This window comes from Lagopus leucura, unplaced genomic scaffold, assembly GCF_019238085.1.
Source record: "Lagopus leucura isolate 7727_CA_CO unplaced genomic scaffold, USGS_WTPT01 Super-Scaffold_100029, whole genome shotgun sequence".
Classification (NCBI taxonomy): Eukaryota; Metazoa; Chordata; class Aves; order Galliformes; family Phasianidae; genus Lagopus; species Lagopus leucura.
This window is the reverse complement of record NW_024962280.1, coordinates 646,713-671,815: the sequence shown is the minus strand read 5'-3', so window position 1 is coordinate 671,815 and position 25,103 is coordinate 646,713. Positions and strand designations below refer to the sequence as shown.

General features: G+C 47.9%; 1 protein-coding gene across 1 annotated transcript in view; it reads right to left on the bottom strand.

Annotated features, from left to right (window-relative positions):
• The window catches only part of ARHGEF26 (Rho guanine nucleotide exchange factor 26), a 39,777-nt gene extending 17,995 nt beyond the window's left edge, over positions 1 to 21,782 (bottom strand). The window contains 6 exon segments of the mRNA XM_042881265.1: positions 9,596 to 9,756; positions 13,254 to 13,310; positions 17,756 to 17,901; positions 19,602 to 19,641; positions 21,008 to 21,604; positions 21,606 to 21,782. Of these exon segments, the coding sequence (XP_042737199.1) occupies positions 9,596 to 9,756; positions 13,254 to 13,310; positions 17,756 to 17,901; positions 19,602 to 19,641; positions 21,008 to 21,604; positions 21,606 to 21,782 (1,178 nt within the window).
• Positions 21,783 to 25,103: the final 3,321 nt, after the last annotated feature.

Genomic DNA, 25,103 nt, shown 5'->3' with positions numbered 1-25,103 from the left:
CCTTGTAATTGTATCAAAAACCAAATGCCTTCATTTCAACAATGCTCATTAGAAATATTTTGACCCTTTGGGGTATAAGGGCTCAAATGAATTGGTATTAGAGCTATTGCAGGTCATTAGAGCCATCTGACATCAGTGCAATGCAAAAAAAAAACAAACATCTAGAAGTTACTGAAAATCCCTCTGGTATTTTTCCTGCCTGCAAGTGTTACAACCAGGTAATCTGCCAGGATAAACCAGTTCACTAAAAAACTGACTTGGAGCACAGCAAAGTAGCACAAATACTTGAAACACATGGCCCCGTATCAAGCTAAAGCACTGGGAAGTCTAGTTTTGTTTTGTTTTGGCCCATTATCCTATTTTCTCATTACTAACCACTGGCTTTTCAAAGCCTGTCACCCTGAGGCATCTCATTTCGGTGCCCCAGCGCTCTGCACTGCTTGTTTTACAGATGTAAGGACTAGAGAGGAGGACAAAGAGAAGCTCATTATGCAGGTGTGTTAACAGAGGCTCACAGAAATGAACACACTTTGCTGTCTGACTGATGATGGCCACGCTCAGACTGCAGCCACACAGCCAGACGGAACGCCTTGGGTTGGCTGCTTAGTTTGACAGCTCTGACTGCACACTACCTGCAGCTTCAACCAGCTGCTGGCATTTAATGAATACCAGGACACTGCTCACAAACAGATGTAGTACATCCACCACTGCTTACCGCTTTCTCCTCCCTTTCCCCCAGAGTGCTGCAGCAGTATCATTCATAGCATTGCCAATTTTGGAAGGCGCAGTCCTCCAGACTCCTATTCTCCAACCATCTCATTTCAAACCATGAGCTATTTCACACTGCCACTGGGTCACCTATGAGCTCTTGCACAGACAGCAGTGCTGGCACAGCACGCCCAGCTGCAGCGAACTCTGCCAGCCAGCAGAACCACAGCAGGCAGCTCCGAGCTGCTGACCACAACTGCAGAGGACCGGAATTCATTTCCACTCCTCTCAGACCCACTGATGGCTGGGAGAAGCTCAGTGCCCTGCCAGCTAAGAGCCCTTCTCCCTGCTCCACATTACGGCACGCTGAGCCAGCGTTTGATCGTGCTGCGCTGGAACTGACGCTCGTAAAGCTGCTCTCGTGCTTCGCCAATGACACCAACAGTCACAGCCATTCTAGGAATCAGTTCAAATCCTGCTTAGTAGGAGATGCCTTAAAAAAAAAGAAAAAAAGGAAAAAAGGGACAGGAAAAGCACTCCCACATCTCATCACCCTCAGAACGCACGGAAAGAAACATGACTGCTGGAAATCACACACTGCAGTTGGACTCAAAGTCACCTGCCCAGCAGCCACAGTGCAACCAACAAACAGGCACGTCCCAACTCACTTCTACTTAAAATTCTCAGACAGACTCTGTCGTGAGGATCAGAACTGACTCACTCAGTGCCAACTTAACCAGCTACAAATTAGCTGCACTCTGCCCTGTGACTGTTTTCTCTTAGCAGCAGGAGGACCTAATAAAGCATTTATTTCCAGAGCTTAAAGCTAGTTCCACCAAAGTGAAAGTCAAACAGCACCCTGACAGAGAAACTGATTTCCTCTGCCCTGCCCCGTGCTGTTTCAGAGAAATGTCCCATCCAAAATACCCTGAAACTCTTCCTCTCCTAAAGGCTGTGTGCCAGACCCAGCAATACAGATGTCATTAATTTCCTGTTTGTTCCCTCTTCCATCTCGGGAAGGAGAAACACTGCAGTACACAGCAGCACCAGGGCTGTCCCAGCCCTATTGCAAGCTTCCCTTTGCAGTTGTGGAGCCTTGTGTGAAGGTTCTCCCTCTAAGCACATCATTAGTAACCCGTCCGTCATCATGTGGAACAACATGCCAGGATTTGCTCAGGCAGTTTTCTTAAGCTAATTCTGCCTCTTAACTGGCACTGCTTTGATCTCTACCTGACACACACAGCTTCCTGCCAAGCCTGGGCTAAGCCAGCTGAGCACAGCAGTGTCAGCACAATGTTATGCTGCAGGACTCAGCAATGCCTCCTTTACCACCACCAAGTTCCCATCGATCCCAGCACAAGTGCTACTTAAAGGGATGCAATGAACAAATCAACCAAGTAAAGGTGGTGACATCAATTATTTCGCTCAGTCTTCCTTTTCAATGTTTGGTCTCTCTTCACCCCTAAGCAAAGATAATAAGCAAGATGGATTTACATTTTTACCAGCGCTGCCTTATTACCGGTTATGTCAAAATTAGGCTGCGCTGGATTAAAATTGTCACTGGCCATGAGCTTCTAACCAGGCAGGCCATAGAAGAGTTAGAAAACTGATTATATCAAAACTACTATCCAGGAGCCAAACCACCCCCCACCATCAAGCCCACTCTGCACATGGAAATGAACTGTGATCTGCCCTGTCGATTATTCAAGTTACTATTATAAATGTTATGAAGTTATAACAACCTGTATTTCTGGCACAGGGATTAAAATGCACATTTAGCTTCACAATGCTTTTGGTGCTGTCCAACCCCTGCAACTCTGTGGTTCTGTGATCTTTTTGTGAAGCTTACTGCCCACAACAGCGAAGCTGTTCCCATCTAACACCCTTGATTTGCTACACACCCAAATGAATGAGCGCGTCAAGCTAAGGCCTGGGAGCACAGAGGAGAGGGACCAGGAACCAGGCTGCCCTGCAGCAAGCAGTGTGATGGGAGAAAGCCTGCCGTGCTGCCACAGCCCCGTGTTGGTGATGTTACACACCTGCTAGGAAAGCTTCCATCTCAGGGATTCACCGACCTGTGAAGACTGTATAGCTTTAAAATCTCATCTTAAAATAGCACACTGACCCAATGATACAGGAGAGGAGCCAAAGGAACACACATAACTCCTCCTGCTAAACACAACCATTTCCAGGCAACGTACAATGTGGAGCCTTCCCAAAGCTGTGTGCTGCCCCTGCACACAGAGGGGCTGGCAGCGCTCACTGCCCTCACCAGCAGCCTCTGCTCAGTCCCACCAGGACTGCCTGCTGCTGCCCTCCTTGCAGCCTTGCCACAAGGAAAGAACAGATTAAAAAGTCTGAATAACCGCTTGTATGGGAACTGCTGAGTCCTGGCCTGAACCACTGATGGAGCACCTGGGGAATGGACCAGGTCAGCCCTGGGAGCTCAGGTGAAGGCAATTCAGCTGTGGGACCAGAAGGGGTGGAGCCTGGCTGCACCACTCTTGGACCCCTTTGAAGGGCTGACTGCCTCTGGGGAAGGAGCTCTTTCTGGAGATCCACCCCTCTGATCTTAGAATCTTTTGATATGGGTGAGCAATCTTCTTCCCTTCCCTTATAGCACTTTTCTATCATGCTGGTCCTTCCATCATCACACCTTTGTTGTAATGCCTTTCCCACTGTACTGATCTAATTGCTGCTGAACATCCATGAGCTGTACTATCAAAAATACGCAGATGAATCTGGTTTTCCTCTTCCTGCAGTAACAATAAAGCTGAAAAGTGGTGCAAGGGCTGTAACCAGAACAAACCAGCACCAAAGCAGAGGCTCCACGCAGGTCAGAGCTTCAGCTGAACGGCACCATAGGAGTGGCTGCACAGCCCCTCTGCTATGCAGCTGCTGGCTCCAGCTGCACAGCGTTAAACTGCAAGTGCCACTGCTCTGCACAGCAACTGTCCTCAAACACAAACACACACATAACTCCCTGCACAGCTCAGGCCGCAGAAGAAGAGCCAGAGGTTGCAGGAATTCAGCTCGGAACGCTGCTGCTGGCAGCGCTTTGTTAAACTGAGAACACATTCATACAACGTAGCAACGGGTTTCAGCACAAATAAGTATTACAGCAGATGGGAGCTTTATGGCACAGCTCTGGCGATGCCAGCAGCTGCAGCAAATGCAAACCACCACCAAATGAAAACCCCAGCACCGACCGCGCCGGTCCCAAAGCACAACCATGGCTGCAGGACTTCTGGCTGTGCTCCTCACAGGGCCGTCACCTGCAGCATGCTTTACATCCCAGCTCCCATCAGTATTTCAGCTCAGAACAAGGTATTTCTATCTGAAGCCAAAACTATCCTAACTCACTGGCATAGGGAAGATTTGGGGTTTGGATGTTTCTTTTTTTCTTTCAATGAAAAGCAGCTGGGGTTTATGTTAAAAACAATCATTAACAGAGACTCAGGTAAAGAAAGAAAGATTCCTATGCTGAGAGGCACAGCTGGGAAAAGAATGATTTGTTGTAATTTTATATATATACATGTATGTAGGTACACATGCGTGTGCAAACATTTCTAACCACCTAAAAAAGCATTCTCTTTCAAATTCTGTTCACCAACCAACCTAAGGAAACTGTGATTCCGTTCAGAATCATAACTCAGAAATATGACTCCCTCAACAGTGAACCTCTAGTCCCACCTCAAACAAGGAAGCTAACTTCTCAAAGAAGAATCACCAGCTCAGGAATCTGAGTTCCAGTTGGGTATTATTCTTCAAGTTATGCCAGTGCTGCACATCAACTGCAGATAAACAAGGTCAGGTCGGCCCAGGGAGTTTTCTCAGCTGCTGAAAGAACTCTCCAAACAAATAATCCCTTAACAGCAGAGCTGAAGAGCTCAGCAACTAGTGCTGATGTCCAAACAAACCAAAGGAGGAAAGCTGATGAAACACCAAAATAAACTCACTGCCCCAAGTCATGAGTGTGATACAAATGCCTGAACGTGTTCCGTCAGCACCTAAAATTTAGAGAAAAAGTGGTATTTGGACTCACAGCTCTTCAGTGCACTCCCTGGGCTCCCTGGAGCCTCCTGACAATCAAAATTGGCCCCATCAGCAATAAAACATTTAAAAAAAAAAGAAGAAAAAAGGCAGAAATCACAGAGTAAACTCAGCAGTGCTCCACACATTGAGGACCAGAGCCTCACACTGAGTCCAGGGATCAGGAGCACCAGCTGTGGGTCAGTGGTGCCTGCATCCACCTGCACACAGGTACCTCACAGCACTCAGATCCTGCAGGAGGGTTTTAATTCCTCGTTTGCCTTTCTCTGTCCACTGTACACAGCGCTGCCACTCAGGCTTACTGAAAAGGGAGACATTTATCCACCTCAAAGCCTCCACCACAAGCAGCCTTCCTTACAGGAGCAGAAAAATGCTCCCCAAACACCCTGCAGTGTCACTGAGCCACCTGGGAACCATGCTCAGTGGTACCAGCTTCCTTCACAGCTGGCTACAGCAACAACTGTGATAAATCCAGCACTGAGACTGTCAGGCCACGTGGGAGCAGAGGATGCTACTGACTGTTACACACTGGTACTGGGAAATCCAACCAGTCAGCTGCAGCCCGTGAACAGATCGCTTTCATACAGCTCACCTCAATCACCTGGGGTCTTCTCACAGTCCTTCAATTGCTCTTGTTATTATTACTACTATTATTGTTGTACTTGGCTATTTTTTTTTCCGTGTTTGACCTCTCAAATAAATTAAGTAACAAAACTCTGCCTTCTCTAAAAGTAGTGCTTCTAATGACTGTCAACTGACCCAATGCAGGCATGTCCTCAATGAACACTGACACCACGTTATCCCAAGTAGAAAGATTAAGGTTTGCCATACATAAGGATATTGGAAAAAGATGAAGCATCAATCTTAACTTACAGAAGAAGGAATTATAAAAAGCTTATCTGGATCCGAGGATATATTCACACATTAGAATTTAATTTAGGTACTCAGATAAGATGCTGAGCTACCTCACAACCCACACAGTTTTCTCTACTGAAGTCAACATGCAGAGTCAACAGTCTGAATTTGTCCTGCTAAGTTCTGTCTGTGCCTTCCTCTGCTAATGCTCTGCATACCCATAAGCCCTTTGCTGCCCCAGTGGCAGAGCAAGAAACACACCAAAGCTCTCCACCTGCTGTAAAGCTGTGGGTTTGACCTTCAGAGCAACTGTTGCTCGATGTTTCCCTCACTGCTCCCTGAGCTCCTCCTTCCCAGGAGCCCCCTGGGAACCTGACCTCCCTGCACCCTGCATTGAGGCTGGATGGAGTTCTGACTGCTAACACCGACTGCACAGCATTCTCACACTACACAAGCTTTTAGTTCCAAATAAGCTGAGCCACGGCACGCCCAGCAGGTTACATCTCAGCATAACAGTCCTCTCTGAGCCTGGATGCAACTCGTGTGATTTTGTGCCCTACCAGCTCGGAGCAATCACACTGCATACACAGCAAATGCGCCATTAAGGAGTTAGGATGTTTTAACAAACACACACCAAGTACGCTGCATGCACAGTTCAGACCAACTCTTCTCTGTTAGGAGCACCCCAGTGACCTCCCAAAAGCAGAGACCATCTTTACTGTCTGCATTCATCTTCCAACAAAGGCAGTGTTGTTCAGTTACAACAGCCTCGTGTGCGCAGGGGCCTCTCCTGGCATTCTGGAGAGCTCCACTCAGTCTGTTCCAAGCCAAAGTTTCTACATATAACTGCTGAGCAGTTCTGAGGATTCCACCTCTACCCATCACACTCTTCAGCTTCACTGAACTTTTGTCTGAGCAAGCCAAAGCTGCACCCGTGCACTCGCATTTCTTTTGTCTTTTTTAGAAAACTAAAGGCAGCTTAAAACAGAGCACATCCAGTGGCACAGATGCCTGATTTTGTTACATTTTTCCAACAAAAGGATGGGTTTTGCTCCTGTGCAAGACCTTGGAAACAGTGGAGGTACTGAGAAAGAGGCTTCTTAAAGCCCTTTGCATTATTTACACCAGTGAGGTTGCAGAAAGCGAGCACATTTTGTTATAGTTTAACAGTATTGCATAATTCAGGAAACAGAATATGCTTTCATTTAAGTTTAAGAAGGGTTATGAATTCTGATTTCACTCCAAGTAGTACTCAATCAAGCTCTTAAGCCATTACACTTTCCAGACCAAAAAGAATAAGAATATAACTTTTGGGCAGCGTGGGGTTTTCCATTCTTTTTTTCCCCACCCACTTCCTCTGAGGAATACAAACCAAAAGGGCTTTACAGAATTCCTATACATACACTGCTATCCCCACTTCTGCTTTAAATATTTTAACTGAGAAATTCAGAAGCAGATTGGTTTCATGGTTTTGAAGACTCAGTCACCGAGAACAGGAAAAACAATCACAGCTTAGCTGTACTGCTATGTTCCACTGCTGCTTACAGAACCAATTCAAAGCAGCAGCAAATTCTCCAGGCTCATTAGCCTTTCATTTCTATTAAGCTACCTAAAAAAGACAGCAGTTACCCCCTAACAGATGTTTCTGTAAACCCTAGCAAAAAATCAGCACATGATACTCTACTTTTACAAGTCACATTGCAGACAGGCAGAAGCCTTTAAAAGTACTACTAGAAAATAAGGGCTTGGACAACGTGCACCTCTCACAGCAGTGCTGCCCAACAGCTCTCCTCCCTGCAGTGGCTGTGGGATCCAGTAACAGCCAGCTTCCACCAACAGATCTCGACTGTAGGAAAAGGAGATGAGCAAAGAGCAACGGGGAGATGCTGGACCACGACTGAGGTAAGCTCAAACAAATGCCTATCACATGGCTCCTACCACAGGTTTGTACTTGACACAGCACATGAGACCCTCTAACATACATGCTCCATGGGATAAAACCCTACTTCTGCATAAATACAGAAGACAAGCACTCAAATTCTGCAAAACCGATTTTAAATTCCACAGCACGTGTGGCTTTGGAGAAATGGGAGCCAAGAAAGGATGTCACCAGGGCTTAGAACATGGAACCTGAGAAGTTCTACAAAGGGAATGAAGGCTTGGTGAAAAATAATTCAGAAAAACATGGTTTTTGCAAGAAGGAAGCAAAGGGGACAAAAGAAAAGGGACTAAAAGAAAGATGAATTGTGGAAAAGGCTGATTCCAGAAACACTCCTGCCTGGCAGAGCTCCCCCAGCCACTGCCCATGTCAGAAATGAGGCGAATATTCTGTACTCCACAAGGAAGGCACTTACAGTGTAGGAGATCAAACAACATTTTATCCTTCAGCTTCATTTCAAACCGGAAATAAGGTGCCAGAAAAGAAGCAGACACATTTCTATTCTTCAGTTACGTAAGTGAAAGTAATTCAACTTCTGGTGCTGCTATTGGTCACACTAAAGCAACAGCAAGATACCATTAAGCAAAACCTCATGAAATAAATTTCTGAAGAAGAATTTGCAGTATCTGTAACTGTGAAATACACTCTGAGTGCACATGGACGCACACAGGCAACATTAAATGATTCTGACAGTAATTATCAGCAATAATAAAACAGGCTTCACACCATTTCCACCACGGAAGTCCTGCCAGCACTCCCCCCCCATCAGGCTCCATGCATACTCTATCTGTCCTCTCCATTGCTGACTTTGTAGGGAAGAATTTTAAAAATAAACTTGAAAAAGAGAAGAAGAAAGCAGAGCAGATCTGAGCAGCCCCTGCTGCCATGTGCTGCGGATGCACAGTGCTGCTCCCAGTGCCCGTGCTATTTACATAGGAGATAGCAGAGCTGCGCAGCGTGCTGCACATTGAGTACCAAGCAGAAAGTAAACAGATTTGACTCACTTAGGACAACACTGGCAAGAGTCAGCTCCTAAGGGCAAGTATTAAACTCCTGCTTAACTCTGAACAGTTTAACAGGGGCAAGGTAAGTTTAATTTGATAGACTGCACAACTAAATATGACTGCTCAGTGTATCAAGAGGCAGCTTAAGAACCATCCAGAAGCCAACAATACTATTCCTATTGAAACACACAACATTCTTCCTGCCTCCACTATTTTTTTAGATGCATTAATACCAAAGTCTATTCCACAAATCATGAGCTCAAACACAGGAACAAAGTGAGACTGACAAATTGCTGTGCACATTCACCACTATTTTTTCTATCTTCACATTTGCATGAAGGTTCAGGAAGAGATGTTTAGCACTTTAAAATCACTTGAGATTCAAGTAGGAAACTCAGTTTTATGTCATTAAAATATAACTGGACATCTCTAGCTCAACCTACCTGCAAGCACTCCTTGCTAAACCAGTACAGTCAGAAAAGAAAGCAGGTGTTACATTTTAAGAACAGAGAATTCCAGCACAAAAAGATCTGATTTTTCCAAACAAGAGCAGCCTGCCTCTCAGGAGAGGGGTAGGTAAGGCACAGCCTGCAAATACCACCATGTATCACGAGCAGTACTGATCAAAGCTCTCCTACCCATGGGGCTGCCTGCAGATATAGCAGGAAAATACAATCCAAACCAACAGAGCCTTGGTTGTATCACAAAGGCAGAAATCTGTGCTTGGTAAAATCAAAACTGTAACTTTTGCCTTATGCTAACGCAAATCCTTAGCACTGCAGACCTCCTGGTGCAGAGAGAACCAAAGTCCATTCCAATTCAATTACTTCTTTACAACAGGTGCAACATTTGACTGCACATTCCTACATTCCAGGCCCAAACTTTCCACAAAACCTTTACACTGTGGCTGTTGCTCCATTCTGTGGTAGCAGTGTGAAAACACTATTTTGTACGCTACGTTTCACTTCTTGCTTGAAAGACATTTTGATTATAGGCAGGTACAATCAAAAAAGAGCTTTTGCATTTGTACACTTACTTTTTACTTGCTTCATAAACATCTGTAATATTGGAGAAAAGGTGGTGGCTCTCCGTTTTGGTCATTGTGAGGCTCAGCTCCCGGGAATTTTTAAACATGCGGATCAGAATCTCCAAGCTCAGCAAGTAAGAATGCTCAGAAGATATCACTTCAAATATGGCCTGCGAAGCAGAGGGGTGAAAGAGAAGGGTTACTTCTGATGAGGCTGGGTCCCTTCTGTTTGTGGAGAGAAGCAAAGAGAAGGCATTGGCTGCAAGCTAAAAACGGTAACACGGGTTTTCATTTCCATGAGAGCTGTCTGTTTACCCTTGGAAATGAGCGATTTCACACCGGGACCAAAAGCCGTATTAAGACTTTTAACAACAACTGCAAATGGTGTTTGAAGACAAAAATGTAACACCAACGGTGATCACTGCCCGTTCGTACTTAGAAGAGGCTTTTCTGTTTGTTTGTAATTTAAAAACACATGCCTGTCTCTGTGATCTGACTGGAAACTTAACATGAGTAACACAAATGTTTGCCAGCCAGACTCGGCTGCTGCCTTCTTTAAAGAGAAACTGGTAAGTTACTTGCCTAGAAGCATTCTTAGCTAACAACTCTGCTTACCCAAGAATCTGCAGAAAGCAAAACCATTTGCAAAATGCAGGGTTTAGACCTGTACCAACACTGATCAACACTGATACCTCGGCCACTTTAATGCCCCTACTTAGGAGCTGGGACGCCTGCAGCAGGGCCAAGCCCAGGGCTGGGCAGGCAGCAATGTGGCAGCCTGTCCCCTGTGCCATCAGTTACCAGAGCCCAGGCACTGGATCACACAGCAGCCTCCCGTGCCCGCCGCCATCCCACTGCTCACAGCACACAGCCTCACACCCTTCCCCCGCTGGCTGCACTCATGGCAAACCTCCCAGTGGACTCTTGGACTTTGAAATCCTCATTCCATGTCCATCTCTGACAGGGAAACCTATCCAGCCTTTGGACATCTTTTACCCGTCCAGGCTTTATGGCTGTTAGTCCACTACCATTTTTATACACATATGCACTGGGGAAAAATCATGAACAAATTTTCAAGAACACTTCTTTCACAAGCTTCACCAAATGGCATTTGTCACCAGTGTGACCCCCTGCAAAGCTAACAAGGGATAATACTATCAGCAGAGCTAACACAGTTCTGTGTTATATCTGGTGTTCATACTTGCATGTATCACCTCATTAGTTATTTGCAATTAACTTTTCCAAGCATCCTTAAATGACAGGAGAGAGCCCAGCTTTAAATGCAATACCACAACCTGAGTATTTAGAGAGGATGATGACCATGGCTCCATAAACAGAAAGAGAGAGAGAAAGAGAGAAAGAGAAAGGGTCTATGAGTGACAGACTACAGAGGGTGCTCACGTAGGTGGTCTGATGCTCTAGAGAGGCTCTGTCCATAGGATATAAAACCAAGAGAGACTGCAGGCATGCTGAATAATCCCAGCCTGCAGCTGGGAATTATTCAAACAACGCTGGGAAAGAAGAAAACTAAAAAATTCCATTGGGGACATTCTCTCTGAAGAGTTTAAGTCTAGAGAATTCTGCTGGTTGCTGAGGTAAGCTTCTGATCACGTGCAGTTTCTCCCAGATAACGTGAGATGCAGTGTTCCCACACTGTACCTTCAAAATGCTTCCCACCCTGCTAAAAAGCCTTCTTCAGAAGAAGCAGCTGTTTTAGCTCAAGCCCTTAAGGCTGATCAGGTTGGGCTCAAGCCATTAAGAATCATCAGCTTCACAGACAACCTACAGGGACAATGCCCACACAAGGAAGGAAGCCCGGCCAACACGTGGCTCAGCAGCATCACTCCATCCTCCTGCCTACCTCAACGGCTGCTGGAATGCAGGCAGAGATGCAGCAGCAGCAAGGCAGCAGCTACAGCACCCCACATTCTTCATGAGAGCAAACACTACTGTGCAGAGTATATGCAAAGGTGATGCTTAATGTGAAACTGCTCACCAAGCACACTCGCCTCAGCACCCAGGAGAACAGAGGTGTACTCCCACCCCAGCAGCAGATGTACCAGCTAGCAGGGCTGACCACAGGCAGAAAGGAGCCTGAGAAGGGCACTGCGGCCTTTGCCCATCATCACATTTCCAATCATAGAATCACAGAATCACTAAGGTTGGAAAAGACCTAAAAGATCACCCAGTCCAACCGTTCACCTATTCCCAATAGCTCCTACTAAACCATGTCCCTCAATCTTCACTCTCTCAAACAAAAAAATATGGTTTTCTGCAGTGACAACGTATAATGATGGCAAAAATAACCAGACTCTAAAAAGCAAATTGAAGAAATAATAAAATAATTGATAAAAGATAATTTTAAAGAAATACATGACTTGACAGTACAACTACATCGTGAAAATACTCCTTAGTTTCACTCTGAAAAGATAGGCCTCTGATATTCAAAAACCCTCAAGCTGAAACTATTTTGGTGACATTTTAAGACTTTGTATTTAAAAGACAGCTGAAGAACTGGCTGTCTTTGAGGGGATGCAAACATGGCTTCGGGACATACAGACCACAGGAACCTGAGGACATGAGGACCAAAATAAAGGCCCTGTGACTCAGAGCTTCTGAGCAGGAGGGGACAGAAGACCAGAACACACAGCCTCAACTGCTCACAGCCCAAAAAAGCGAAAGAAGATAGCCAAGGAAATGCAGGATTATTAAAAACAAACAAAATCCCTACGGTCTTCATCATGCACATGCCACAGGAGATGTTTCAGTATCTGTATATGGACACCACAGCTGCAGGTCACTGCTGTACCAGGTGTGAGGCTTGCTGCACACACCTGTGAGCACCATGGGAAGCCCCACTCAGCTCTCACCCCACTGTGCTCACCAAGGCACGTCCTGAAGTGAAATGGAGATTTTGGAGCAAACCACCACAGCAGGTAATTCTGCAGTGCTGCTATTCCAAAACCAAAACAACAACAAAAATCCACCCCAAAACAAACCAAAAGACAGAACATCACTTTTTTTCTTTTTTTGTTTTCTGTTGAAGGACATACCTCAAGAGCTGCAGGGATATAATAGCTGGCTAGGTCAGGCTATTCTTTTCAACACCTCTCATTCTTTTTGACATAGCCCCTGTAAGTAAGGAGAGAGGGGAAAGCAGATAAAGAGAACAAAAAGAGCAAAAAAGGAGAGAGACAGAGGGACAGACATAGAAAGGGACAGAGAGAAAAGAGAATTGCATCAGTGACTGCTGCTGCTTCCTGCGCTGACTGCTGACAGCATGGATGCTCCCAGTTTATTTCAGTGCAAAAGGAAACGCATCAGGAATGCTGGGGCACAGAGACCCCATTCAGAACGGCTCACGAGGTGAGTTACAGCTGAAGGGCAACGCAAGAAGTTGCCCTGTTTGTGCTGCCTCCCACCTCTGTGAACACGAGGTTGGTGTTACACAGCCGCTGCTCCCAGTGAGCAGCACCGAGCAGGCGCCCTGCTGCAGGAGCACACTGTGTGCATCACAGCTCTGAGCAGGGCAGAGGACAGGCCTCCCCCAGGGCAGGGAGCAGCGTGCTGGGCTCCTCTCCTTCGGAACTGACACAGAGCATTGAACCAGACATGCAGTGCAGCCCTGAGTTATCAACATAAAAGAACATTTTTCTTTGAAAGATACCTCTTGTCTCTTTCTTTCTTCCTGGCTGATCGCTTCTGATAATCCATTCTTTTTCACCTAAAAAAATAACACCAAAACAATGAATTCATTAACGTATCTTGTAGAAAAACGTGGTTTGGAGACAACAAACATCAAATATGCAGAATTATTTGAACACTGTGCTAAGAAGCAATTTAAGTACAGCACTAAAAATTCATACATATTTTATTCTACTTGAGATAGACAACAATGAACCATCACAAACAAATGTATAGAAACAATGTACAATATTTGATATCTCCAAACAATAAAAAGAAGTAATTAAAAACCAGCACAGCACTTCCATGGTAGGACTCAAGCACAACTCTCAAACACACACACACTGAGGCACAAGAACTCTTTTCTCCTCTCAAGTACGTGTGTCAGTCGGGACACCAAACATCACCAGGTACATTTTCTGCACTGGCCTGATACACATTAGTATCTTAATTTGTGAAACACACCTTAAGGTCTTTTCAGACAGGTGCCAGTTGGTCAAAAATTCTTCTGGAGGAATCTTTTCCTTCAAAAGACCTGCAAAGTCCTGAGTAAGTGCCTCATGATGCTGCCATCCCCAGCCCTATGATGCCTAACTTCCTTAGTGAGAAGTATTTCTCCTGTCTCCATGTCCTGCAGCCAGACCAGCCATGCAGAGCCGGCTCATCACATAGCTGGGGCCACACACTCCACTACCAAACCCACACCACACTTCTCAAGTTGATTCTTTCCCAGTGTGACCCACGTGCCAGGACAGCACTGACCAACCCAGGAGGGGCTGGCTGTGTGCACTTCCTAGGTGACCCCAGCAGCAGGGCAACAGGCACTATGCTCTGCAGAGCTTTGTCTGGACAGGACCTCAGCTGCTCCTGAGACACTCAACGGGTGCACCTCCATCCTCCCACCTTCCACCAGGTTTCTCCAAAAGCTCCTAACAGACCAGCAGCAGCAGCTTGTTCTTCTCCACCTGCTCCTTGGAATTTTAAAGGCTGCATTACTCTCTCTTGCTCTCCTGCACAGCACCCCCACAAAGCCGGGCAGCAGGCTCACCAGCAAGGATGGCAGCACGGTAATGGTGCTTCATTTGCAGCAGACTGCTTGGCATTTCACATTGACAAAGAAAACAGAAATTCTCCATTTGTGTATGTGAGTAACTGCTCTTCTGAATACCTCACCATAAGCATAGCCTTCAAGCACCACGTAAGAACCAGCTAGCTGCCTTCCTACTGAAGTACCTCTCCATCAACAACCGGAAAGCTTGGAAGTGCTCACTAGGAAATGAAGTGACCGTTTTTTGGATGTCATGAGGGCTTTTCTAAAAATATGCTGACACAGGAAATACCTATGAAGATATCCAAGAGATTACAATGCTTCCTGTTAATAGAGCAACTGTAAATTTCCAGCGAGGACAATGCAGGAACTGCTAACCTCACGTTCCAGAAACGTAAGCTGTGTTTTGTGACTGCTGTTGTGGCAAACATGCGTTTGCACATACCAAAAAGCACATGTAAATCAGCTGCAGAAGCAAAACGGCTCAAGATTAACCAATGTTCAAGCTTCCAAAAAGAGATGCAAATGTGGAGACCAATGTCATCATGCTATGTGAAAAAAAAGCCACTCTGCCCAAAATGTTTTAGCTTTAAGATTCTAAAAACCACTTTTGTGGTGCTATGTCATCCACAAGGACTCAATATAGGCTTAAGAAGACAGTAACAACAAAGCTACAAGGGACACCACAACGGCCAGCACCGCTGTGCCCCCCCAGGACTGCACAGCTTCCTGCCCACAGCTCAGCTGTGATGGAGCCCTCCAGACAGCAGGAGGAAGAACGGAGGAGAATGAGGGGTTAATCCCACACTTACGTACAGGACACTCCTTTAAAGAAACAGCTACACAGGGGAAAGGACTCACAGGAAATATTTCATTGACAAATGGTGGCTGCAACATAAACCAAAATGGACACAAGCCTTCTGATTCTGACAGGGGAGCTAATGCAGAGATCAGCCCTGAGGCAGGCAGCTGTTGCTTGACACCAAAGGGAAGAGGCAGCCATAGAAGGTCACGGCGAGGGTGGCTCAGAGAAGCAACCTGCTTAATGAGCAAGAGAGGAAAATCACAACAGTGCTTGTCCCACAGCAGTCTAAAAAGAAGAGGAAACAAACACGAGATGACAAGGTGGATACAGACAGGAATCAGGGCAGCACTGACTGCAGTAACGAAAAGCAAACGTGCAGTGTGCTCTCCAGGCTCAGGGGAGCAGGAAAGGCAGGCACTGCAGTTCCCAGCCTACCAGGAGATGCAGTCAGAAGAGAGCGCAGGCAGCCCATGGAGGCGAGGGCTGTTTGGATCCCCCTGGCAGTGCACTCCAGCAGAGCCACCTTAGGCTTTGCCCTCCTGCCTGCTGGGTCCTGCAGCTCCCTGCACACCCAGCACCACGCTGGTATTATCCATCACAGCTGAGCACTGCGTTTCTTGGCAGTCATACATTAGATACCAGATAGCACCACTGCATATGATTGCTGTGAGTTCTTAAAAAAAATGTTTTAAGATGCTTTTGGAATGTATTTTAGAAAAACTCTTTATTCTCTTCAAATTAAAACTTCACCGGAGGAAGGGTGGAAAGAACAGGGAGCAGATAAGCTGGCTCAAAGTGCCGCAGGAACCTAAAGAGGAAGAGGGCTGAAAGGAGGAGTTTGAAAGGAGCTGCATTCAAATACTATCCTACTTCAGAGACCTCAAAAGCTCTCTGAGAAGTCTCTTACTTGCACGTATGTGTAGATACTGCAAGAAGATAGAAGCACCTTTTTATTACAGTCTGAAGGCTTTAACAACTCAAACGTGAAGGTTTCACCTCCAAAAGCAGACCAACATCAGCTGTCAGGGCTGCACGGCCAGACATCCCACACAGATGATGGATTTGCTCCATGGTCATTCCCCTCATCTCCCAGCACAGTCACTGCTAACAAGGAGCAGACACCTCCCACACTCTGCCTTTCCTAACGCACGTTGAAACCCAACGCTTCAGCATTTCCCAGCTGACTTCCTGCTACAATTCAGCACTTACTCTTTTTAATACAAAATGACAACATGCACTTTTTCCCGAGAGTTGTAAACAGACACTGCGAGACTCCCAGGTTCCCACCCTTGATTTTCACAGAGCACCTCTTCCCATTTACTTCCCACTTCAAGCCTTGTAAATCAAGTGCAGACACAGAACAAGTTTGCCGTGTTAGAAATGGTGAAGAACGAGTTTGGTTTATGTAATTATAAGCACAACACACCACTGGTTCTCACTGAGACAATTCTACTTCAGTCTCAAGACAAATTAGCATTTTTGCAGTCATTATTTGTGAGTATCATTCCTTCTGAAATACCTCAGCTGTCGAGCACCTAGCTGCTAGTTTGCCTAGAAGGCAAAAGAAAACCAATTTGTCCTCATTAGAAACAATGTTTTTGCAGTATTAAGCAAAATGAACTACATTTTAAGTACCCAATCTGTTGAAAGAAAATTCAAAGCAGATCTTTTTTAAAACCACACTGTCTTGGCTCCTTTGTAATTAACAACTCGGAGATATTCATATTTCAATACCTTGAACCACAAGGTCACAGCACCTGTAAGACAGCTCTTCTAAAAAGACAGTCTAGATAGACTGAGAAAATCTTACTCAGCATTAATAGTTATTAAACACAGCAGGTAGTCCCAGCAGTCACTGGGACCAAAAAAAAGAATAAGAAGGGACTAAAAGCTATTTAAGGTTCTCTCCACGCTGCCCCAAGCTACTGACAGCACTGCTGTAGGGCTGAGCCTCCTCCCAGGCTACAGCCAGTACTGACTCAACATCCCCATTCACAGCCACAGCTTTTCTAAGGACCAGCACTGCCAACACCACCTGCAGGCAGGGCTGAAGCCACCATCTCTGGAGCCTGGCAAAAGCAGGTGGTCTCAGACTACACACACAAACACAAGAGATGTGCTCGATTTATTCTGGCCAGCATAGTTTTAAAAAGAAACGTATCTTAAAGTGTAAGATTGTGAAATCCAAAGTCCTCTGCACTTCAAAGTTCTGTTTAATTCCATTTTAAACTACACTGAAATTTCCTGGTCGCTTCAAATCACATCCTGTATCCTCGTGAGCCTACACACACTTGTGCCAGCAAATGACAGAGAGAGGCGGCACCACAGAAAATGATTCTGGCAGGAGCCTGAGTCTAAACCTACTAAAATTGACTGAGAATGTGATTTGTGCTTTTTAAGCTAATGTGCTACCTTACAAATCCAAACAAAATCTAAATCTGCACAACCACAACCTGGATTGGTAACATTTGAGTAGTTACAAATTTGTTGATAGAAGTACCCACAGAAACTTTACATTGTGGAAGGGAAAAAAAGATGAGGAAAAAAGACTCAGCAGCAAGTAGATTTGCTTCAGTGCATTCTGAGCAACTCAGACAGCCTTTGTCTGGCTATGCAGTGATTAAATACTCACAACTGATAGCTGACTCCATGTTGATCTCAGGGGCTTATAGGGAAAAATAACCTTTTCATCTGATTTCTGCTCTCGGGGCTCAGACTCCTCATCAGAATCGTTGTCCAGAGCTTTTTCTTTGTAGTTCTGATACAACACAGCATTTTCTATAAAGCAATAACAATGTGCCATTAATTGCTACAAGGTTATTTAGTTGCTTCTCATAAAAAATAAGTCACACTTAAACAACGAACGAAATGACAACGTCAACGTGCTGCTCAAAAACTCCCACAGACAAAGATTGCATCTTATTTCGGATGGACAATGGAGCAGTACAGTAACAATGGATCACTGTGGTGCTACCAAAAAGATCCACACTGCCTGCATTAAAGAACAGATGCGTCCTTTGTCAGGAAAAAAACAGAAAACAATTTTTTCGTCCTGGTTTGCTGTATGACGTTTCATAATTAGCCAGCAATTAAAAAACAGACCGAGCTGTCAGCAGGGCAGTCATCAATCAGGAGGTCTAGCTATTTTCATCAGAAAGGCCATTGTAAATCCAATACCAATTCCCCCTTCTACTCCATCAGCTTTAAATACTGCCTTCCCACCTCACTAAGAGAAGGAAATGACCCAGGCTTCAGAAACCTCAAGGCAGAACTATTCCCAACAGAAACTTCAAAGGTTGCCCGAATAAGAATAAAGCCTATGAATTTTAACTCTCATACTTTGTAACAGCTTCAGCAGTGCCCATTAGCCACAAAGGCAATGAGCAGCAGCCCTTTGCCTTTCCCAACCTTCCCAGACGCTCTTTCAAAAGCGTTCAGAAAAGGACAGAGAGCTTTAGGAGCCGAGTAATGTACAGAGACTGCACCAAACCGAGCTGCGGGCGCCTGCAGCCATCAGCTCCCACCGCACGGCTCCGCTCTGCCCCTCGGCCCGGCGCTACACCGGGCTGCTGTTTGCTCCTTGGAACCATCTACATAATCTGTATACTCTGAAGACAGGAAATCCCTTACAATAACTGCATGCTGAGAGGCACTACAGAATCCAGGGAAGTAATTAGAAGACAATGCAAGAAAAGATGAGAATAAGAAACAGAGAGATGCAAACAGGACACAGCGTAAAGTTTGGAAGACGGAAGCAAGAGGAAAGGGAAGGGAAGGCAGCAGCTGAGATGTCCTCAGGAGGCAATAAGCAGGGCCAAGGGAAGCAGCAGTCGTATGACAGCAGTTTCACTGCGACAGCCACAGATTTGCTGCCAGGCAAAAAGTTCTTTGAGTTGAATACTGTCAGCAGCAAACCCGAGGAAGCTCTGAACTAATGAGTGACAAGAGAGGGCAGATACACGGGCAGCTTTTCTCTGACACTGAAATTTGAAGCCCAGGTAGCAAAAAAAGTACAGGATTTACAAAGTCAAGGGATTCACTGCAGTGGAACCAGCATTCTGCTCCCAGTGTAAAGGGGCGAAAAGCTGCATTAGCCTTGAACTTTCAGAATAACAATCCAGGCATTTGTTGCAAGCGCTGACCCCGAGGCTGACCTGTGGGAGCTGTGTCTGCCAGCTGGAAAAACAGCCTCACCTACACCTCCTCTGCAGGTCTGCTAAGGCTGAGAGCTTCAGAGGAACAGGAGCTTAAGTTGAGAAGAAATTCTTCAAACAAAATGCATTTGTAACCCATCGTTCCATATTCTTTAAAGTATCCATTAAAGAACGGCTGTGCCAGAACTATGGCTCCGTTTTACAGTGACTTTATTGGCAAACAAGGTATTTGGTGTAATCAAGTAATAAGGAACTGTGCAAAATTATGTTTAGATTCACTCTGCTTATCATTAAGCACCTCTTAATGTACAGAAGCAGGCTTACCTTCCCCATCAAACGTCCCTTGTCCTTTCAGCGTTTTCTTCTAATAATTTTAGTAGGAAAGAGACATAAACACGTTAAAAGAAAACAAAATAACCACCAGTAACAACTTCATGCCATACTTAAGCACAGACTAAGCAGGACCTCCTCCAGAAACCTCTTCTGTCAGACACGTGTTCATGAATACAACTGTTTCATCACAGAAGCAAAGGGCTGCTCTGCACTTCCCTCCTCTCAAGCTGTTTATATCCATTTGTCCCAAACGTTTTATTTTCCTCACGCTTTCAAAGCATGACGTGCATCACCACCACGAGGGCTCTGTGAGCGCACGGCTCAGTCTCAGGGCTTCCCCAGGAGACACGAGGCTCCGTCTGAGCCGCGCGGGGCTCTGCACACTGCAAAGAGCCACACGAAGCGTTTCATAAACACCGCTTTTGAGAACCAAAACAGAGCTCCGAAACAGAACAGCTGTTGTGGTGCTGCAGGGCCCTTTAAGTCAGTTTTCACAGAAAAGTGCTACTGGCAACAAGTCTGTGTGCAGTCAGGCAGTGTCACGGTATCCCGCCTCAGACTCCGCTCCTTGCTGCTCCCGGTCGAACTGTGCACAGCTCCAGCCAACCCCTCCTGCAGGAGCAGCTCTCATCTATCACTGCTTCACCACCGCTCCCACCTTCACAGAAGCCTCCAAAACCATCATCTTTAATTTGGCAAAAACTGCCACAAAGCTGATAAGGACTTCAGCAGCTGCAAATGAGCCCTCTGCATGGATCTACTGCACGATTCCATAACGCTGCACAAATCCACCGCTATGTCAAATAACAGTAACAAATCGTATTAAAAAACAAACCACAAGATCAGAACAGTATGACATTTAAGAATGGTTTGTAATGAGGCTTAATAATGAAATTTTAATGTGTTAACACTCTACAGAAACGTACCATCCCTAGGGCTCATCAGGAATTAACGCTGGGCACTCTGCTCCATTGAAAGCCGTGCTCTGATTTCTTCAAATGCTTTTAAAGTAGTGCCTCTGAGCAAGGTGGAAGTTTGTCTTTCTGTCTGTCTATTTACTCCAGCAATCACAACCTAACAAAACCAGAGCCTCTTTTCCTGTTCACTGCTATCTGGCTGCAGGTTCTGAAGCATCATGGACTGTGACACAGAACCTCTGGGCCAGGGCAGCACCAGGCTGGCAGCACACTCTGGGAGCTGCCTGGAGCATCCCTGCTGCTGCTTTGGAAGCACCACCTCAAGCCATTTGCAGGACTCGCCAGCAATTACAAAGAAGCTTTGGTAGCAAAAAAGAAACTGGAAATAAAGGAGCATTACAGAACAAACGGAGGCAACAAGCTGTGCCGGCGTGTAACCTGCAGCACCCAAACCAACGCACCGCAGCACAGCACAATTACCTTTGTCCTCCCCAGGCTGGAAAACTTCTCTTTATCTTCAACAACGGCCTTCAGTATAGGCTGAGACATTCTGTTTTTCTTCTTGAAGTTGGCAGAGCCGTCCAGGTCGATGCCACTCACCACGGCCCGGCGGTAGGAGGTGGAGCGCAGGCCACGCCGCAGCACGCCCGGGCTGTCCGGCTCACCCTCGGTTTCCTCATCGGCGCCCAGCGGCACCCCGGGGCTCTCCACCATGCTGCGCGCCTTCAGCACCCTCCTGCCCGCGTCCGCGCCGTGCCCGCCACCCTTGTGGGTCGCCTTGCTACCAGATGCCAGGCTGCGGGGGATGATTTGCTGCGTGCCCACCTTGAGCGCGGCAGGGCTGTTGGTGCTCAGCGTGACGGCGGGCCGCTCGGGGAGCGGGGCCGGGGCTGTGACGCTTCGCTCCGGGGTCACGGCACGGGAGACACCCTCGGCTTCTCCGCGAGCCTCTCGGGGCGGCAGGCCGCCGGGGAAAGCGCCGTTGGCGACGAAGCCGAGAGACGCGCTGGAGAGCAGCGCCAGCAGACCGGCCGGCGGCTCGGAGCCCACGCGGGCGGGGAGGCGCGGGGAGCCCCCCCCGGGGCGCGGCGCTGACGGTGGCCGCGGGCTGCGTGAGGGTGAAGGCGCACCTGTCCTCCACCGGGAAGTCAGTGACGAGCAGCCCGCCGGGGCTCTGGCAGGACTGCGGCCGGGATTTGCCGTGCGGCCGCGCGGTGCCTCTCCTCTTCCCCAGCGCCCCGCCGCCCGCGTCCATCGCCGTTTCCCCCGAGGCGGAAGCGCCGCGTCCCGCCCCGCGGATCGGCCCTCCGAGCGCCGCAACCCCGCGCCGGGACGGGAGGGGGGGGGGGAGAAGAAGGAGGAGGAGGAGGGGGAGGAGCCGGCCCGGCTCGCTCGCAGCCCGCGGCCTCACCTCCGCGCGGCGCCGCCGGGGCCCGAGCACGGCCACCTCCCGCCCCGCAGGCACCGCTGCCCGCGCCCCGCACGGCTCCGGCAAAGCGAGGTAATTCGGCTCGGCGTTAACGTGAGAACGCGTCCCCGCGGGCTGCCGGTGACGGCAACGCGCTGAGCGACTTCCCCGCGCCCGCCCCGAGCCTCCCGCGGAGCACCGCACGAGCGCTCGGCTCGCGGCGGCAGCCCGGAGCGGCGGGACCGCGCGGCGATGGCGGCAGCTTTCCGGTAAGCTCCACGGCGCTGCCCGCCGGTTCGCGCCAGCGGGAACGCGGCCGGGAGTCCGCCCCGCCAGTGCACCTGCCGGGGATGCGGCACGGGAACGGCCCGCCGCCTCGGGACGCACAGCGCAGGGCCCGGCCGCTCCGCACGCCGTGGCACCGTCCGTGCCGCCTTCACATCTCAGCGACCTTCAGGACACCGAGAGCAGCTCGGGGCAGCGGAGGCTCTGCCCCCACGTGCAGGGCACAACCTTGCTTTCTCCAGATTCCAGCCCCAAAGGAGCAGCAGCCGAAGCGTCGCGGTGCAGCCCTGTGGCCACGCTGCCGCAGGGCCGGGCAGCTCGCGGCAGGGGATGCGTCCCAGCAGTGGGGATGTGCGGCACAGGGCGCTGCCAGCCCCGGGCTCAGCAGTGCACGCACGGGGCTGCACCTCTGTAACTACGTTTAACCAGAATCTTTATGAGAATAAAACGAAGCAAAGCACGCTGAAACCGCCTGATGTGATCCTTGCTGCTGAGACGAAGCCACGCTGGCACAGCACCTTCACACAACCCCCATCCCACAATGCCCGTTCGTCACTCAGAACTGCACCGCCCTACGCAGCAGCTATAAAGAACATTTCTAAAATAATCTCCCAGCTTCCCCTATGGATCTGCCACTAGGACACAGTTGCAGCATATTACTTAACTTATAAATCCTAATTATTAATAATCGAGGTAATCAGCTTTTACAAGATTACCGAGTTATACGTACTTATTAAATATGATGCAACTCCAAGGATAATTCCTAGTTCTGAAGGGCCACCTCAGCACTCAGTTTCACGAACAGTGTTAAAGAAACAGGCTCTTGCAGTAAACTGAAGCTGTAATGAAAGTAGAATCAACTATGTAATTTAAAACAAGGAAACTGAGGTGTAACTATTGACACCCCATAGCCAGTAAGCTCTCAGTGTCAGATCAGTACAAATTAACCAAGCTGAACGTGCCCACCTGCAGGGCTCTCACAGATGGCACACAGCGTTTCTGCCCAGCACAGCTCCCCCAGCACTGCACACAGCAATGAAACCTGTGAGAGCAGCACCCAGCTGTGTCCGTGGGGCCACCAGTTCAGCTGTGAACACCTACTGCAAACCAAGTCAATCCCCCAGCTGCTGTAATGAATTTGAACCAAAGCAGAAAGCGTTTCTGGGCCCAGCTGCCACCAAATTGCAACAACCCCCCAAAGAGTGCTCATCATGGCTGCTGCCAGGCAGATGAGCACAAGGCACACACAGATAAGCTCAGTGGTGAATGTGGTTATTCCCTGAGAATCTACCAAGGAGAACGAAAGCTTATTCATCCCCCCCCTGCACTCAAAGCAAGAGTGTGCTTCCGAGCATCACCACCTCTGCCACAGATCTCAGTGCACTGCTAACGGAGCAAGCTGGATGCTGGTGCTCACGGCCATTCCAGAGCTGCCCTTCCTGTGCTCAGTACTCACATGTACCCGTAAAGCTTCAATATATCCAAAGTCTGACAGTGGTTGGAGCCTTTACAGGGCTGGTCCTTGGCTACCGAACCACAAAGCAGCGCACAAAGCTGCTGCCACGTTGTTCTTACTCCCTGTATTCTTCTGATGCCACGTGCAGATGGTTAGCTGCTCATTCAGCATGTTTTTCATGGCATATGGCACCTTTATCAGTACTCTGTCCCAGTTGTTTTTGAGGTATGAGGAGATGTGAAGCAAAAGCTTTGCTCACAGACACTGACTGCAGCAGAACAACCCTGCACAGCTGCTGGGAGCTGTGCTGTGTGGTACTGCCCTCCTGCACAAGCAGGGCTCAGAGCTGTGCCCAGCTCCAGGGCTGCTCTGCCATCTGCACTCAGCTCTACACCGCTGCATTAACTGGCAGCTAGGAAATATCAATAGTGTTCTTTTCAGACTCTTTGTGACTTCAGGCAGCCTGTTTACAATTAGTTGAAAATGAGCCAACTGTTCTCAGATTAGTGCAAGTCTCTATCATAATTAGTATGCACGAACAAATAGGGCTCTCACTGTCTCACAACAGCAGGGACAGAGGACACCACAAACACAAAGGACTGGATGCAGCCCGGCCACTCATGAGATACGTCTGCTGTTCTCCCCTCTGTGGCAGGGATGTGAACCCAGCAAGGCAGCGGTGCCTCTTGCCACGAGCAGGAGGGCTGTGTTGGAGGGCTGTGCTGGAGGGGCTGCTCCAGCAGCACAGGCATCTGCGCTCACAGCCACCAGGATGGGACACAGCCTCCCCTCCTGCCTCCCCTGCCCTTTCTTTTCGGCACAACTTTATTCTGAACAATGTTCAGCTGAATTGTAACTACAAATCAATCAGCAAGAGGTGTGTTCCTTGGTTCTTCCCACTTCCCTCTTAGTTGTTTTTGCTGTTGTTACAATAATCAGCAAAAGTTAATGCTTTGTAGCATTAATTAAAAAGCTTTCAGGAGAAAAAAACAGATTGCACAGTAGGAAAAAAGAATCTGTTAATGCTGGCATTCTGACGGCCTTTGTTTTAGCCAGAGTATGAAAAAAAGTTTCACTGCAAAGTTCTTCTCTCCCTATCCCTTGCCTTGAAGCAGCTCCCAGTAACAGCCAGTTGTGCACACTAACAGCAACAGACTGCGAGTCACTCCGAGCCATCAGTGTGCCTTTGGGGTCCTTCAGATACAGTCAGCATAAGCTAATGGGACACAGCAGTAACTGGTGCTTCCACTGTATGCAGTATCACATAAAGCAAGATCCTGCATTCGCTGCATCAGAAGTGGATCCAGAGACCTTCTCCAGCAGCTGCCTGGCGCCCACCATTCACTGGGAATGAAGGGAATCCCCTGAGAATCTTCCAGCAGGGAGAACCTGAGATTTCAGTATCCTGATCGAGTCTGGGAGGGGGT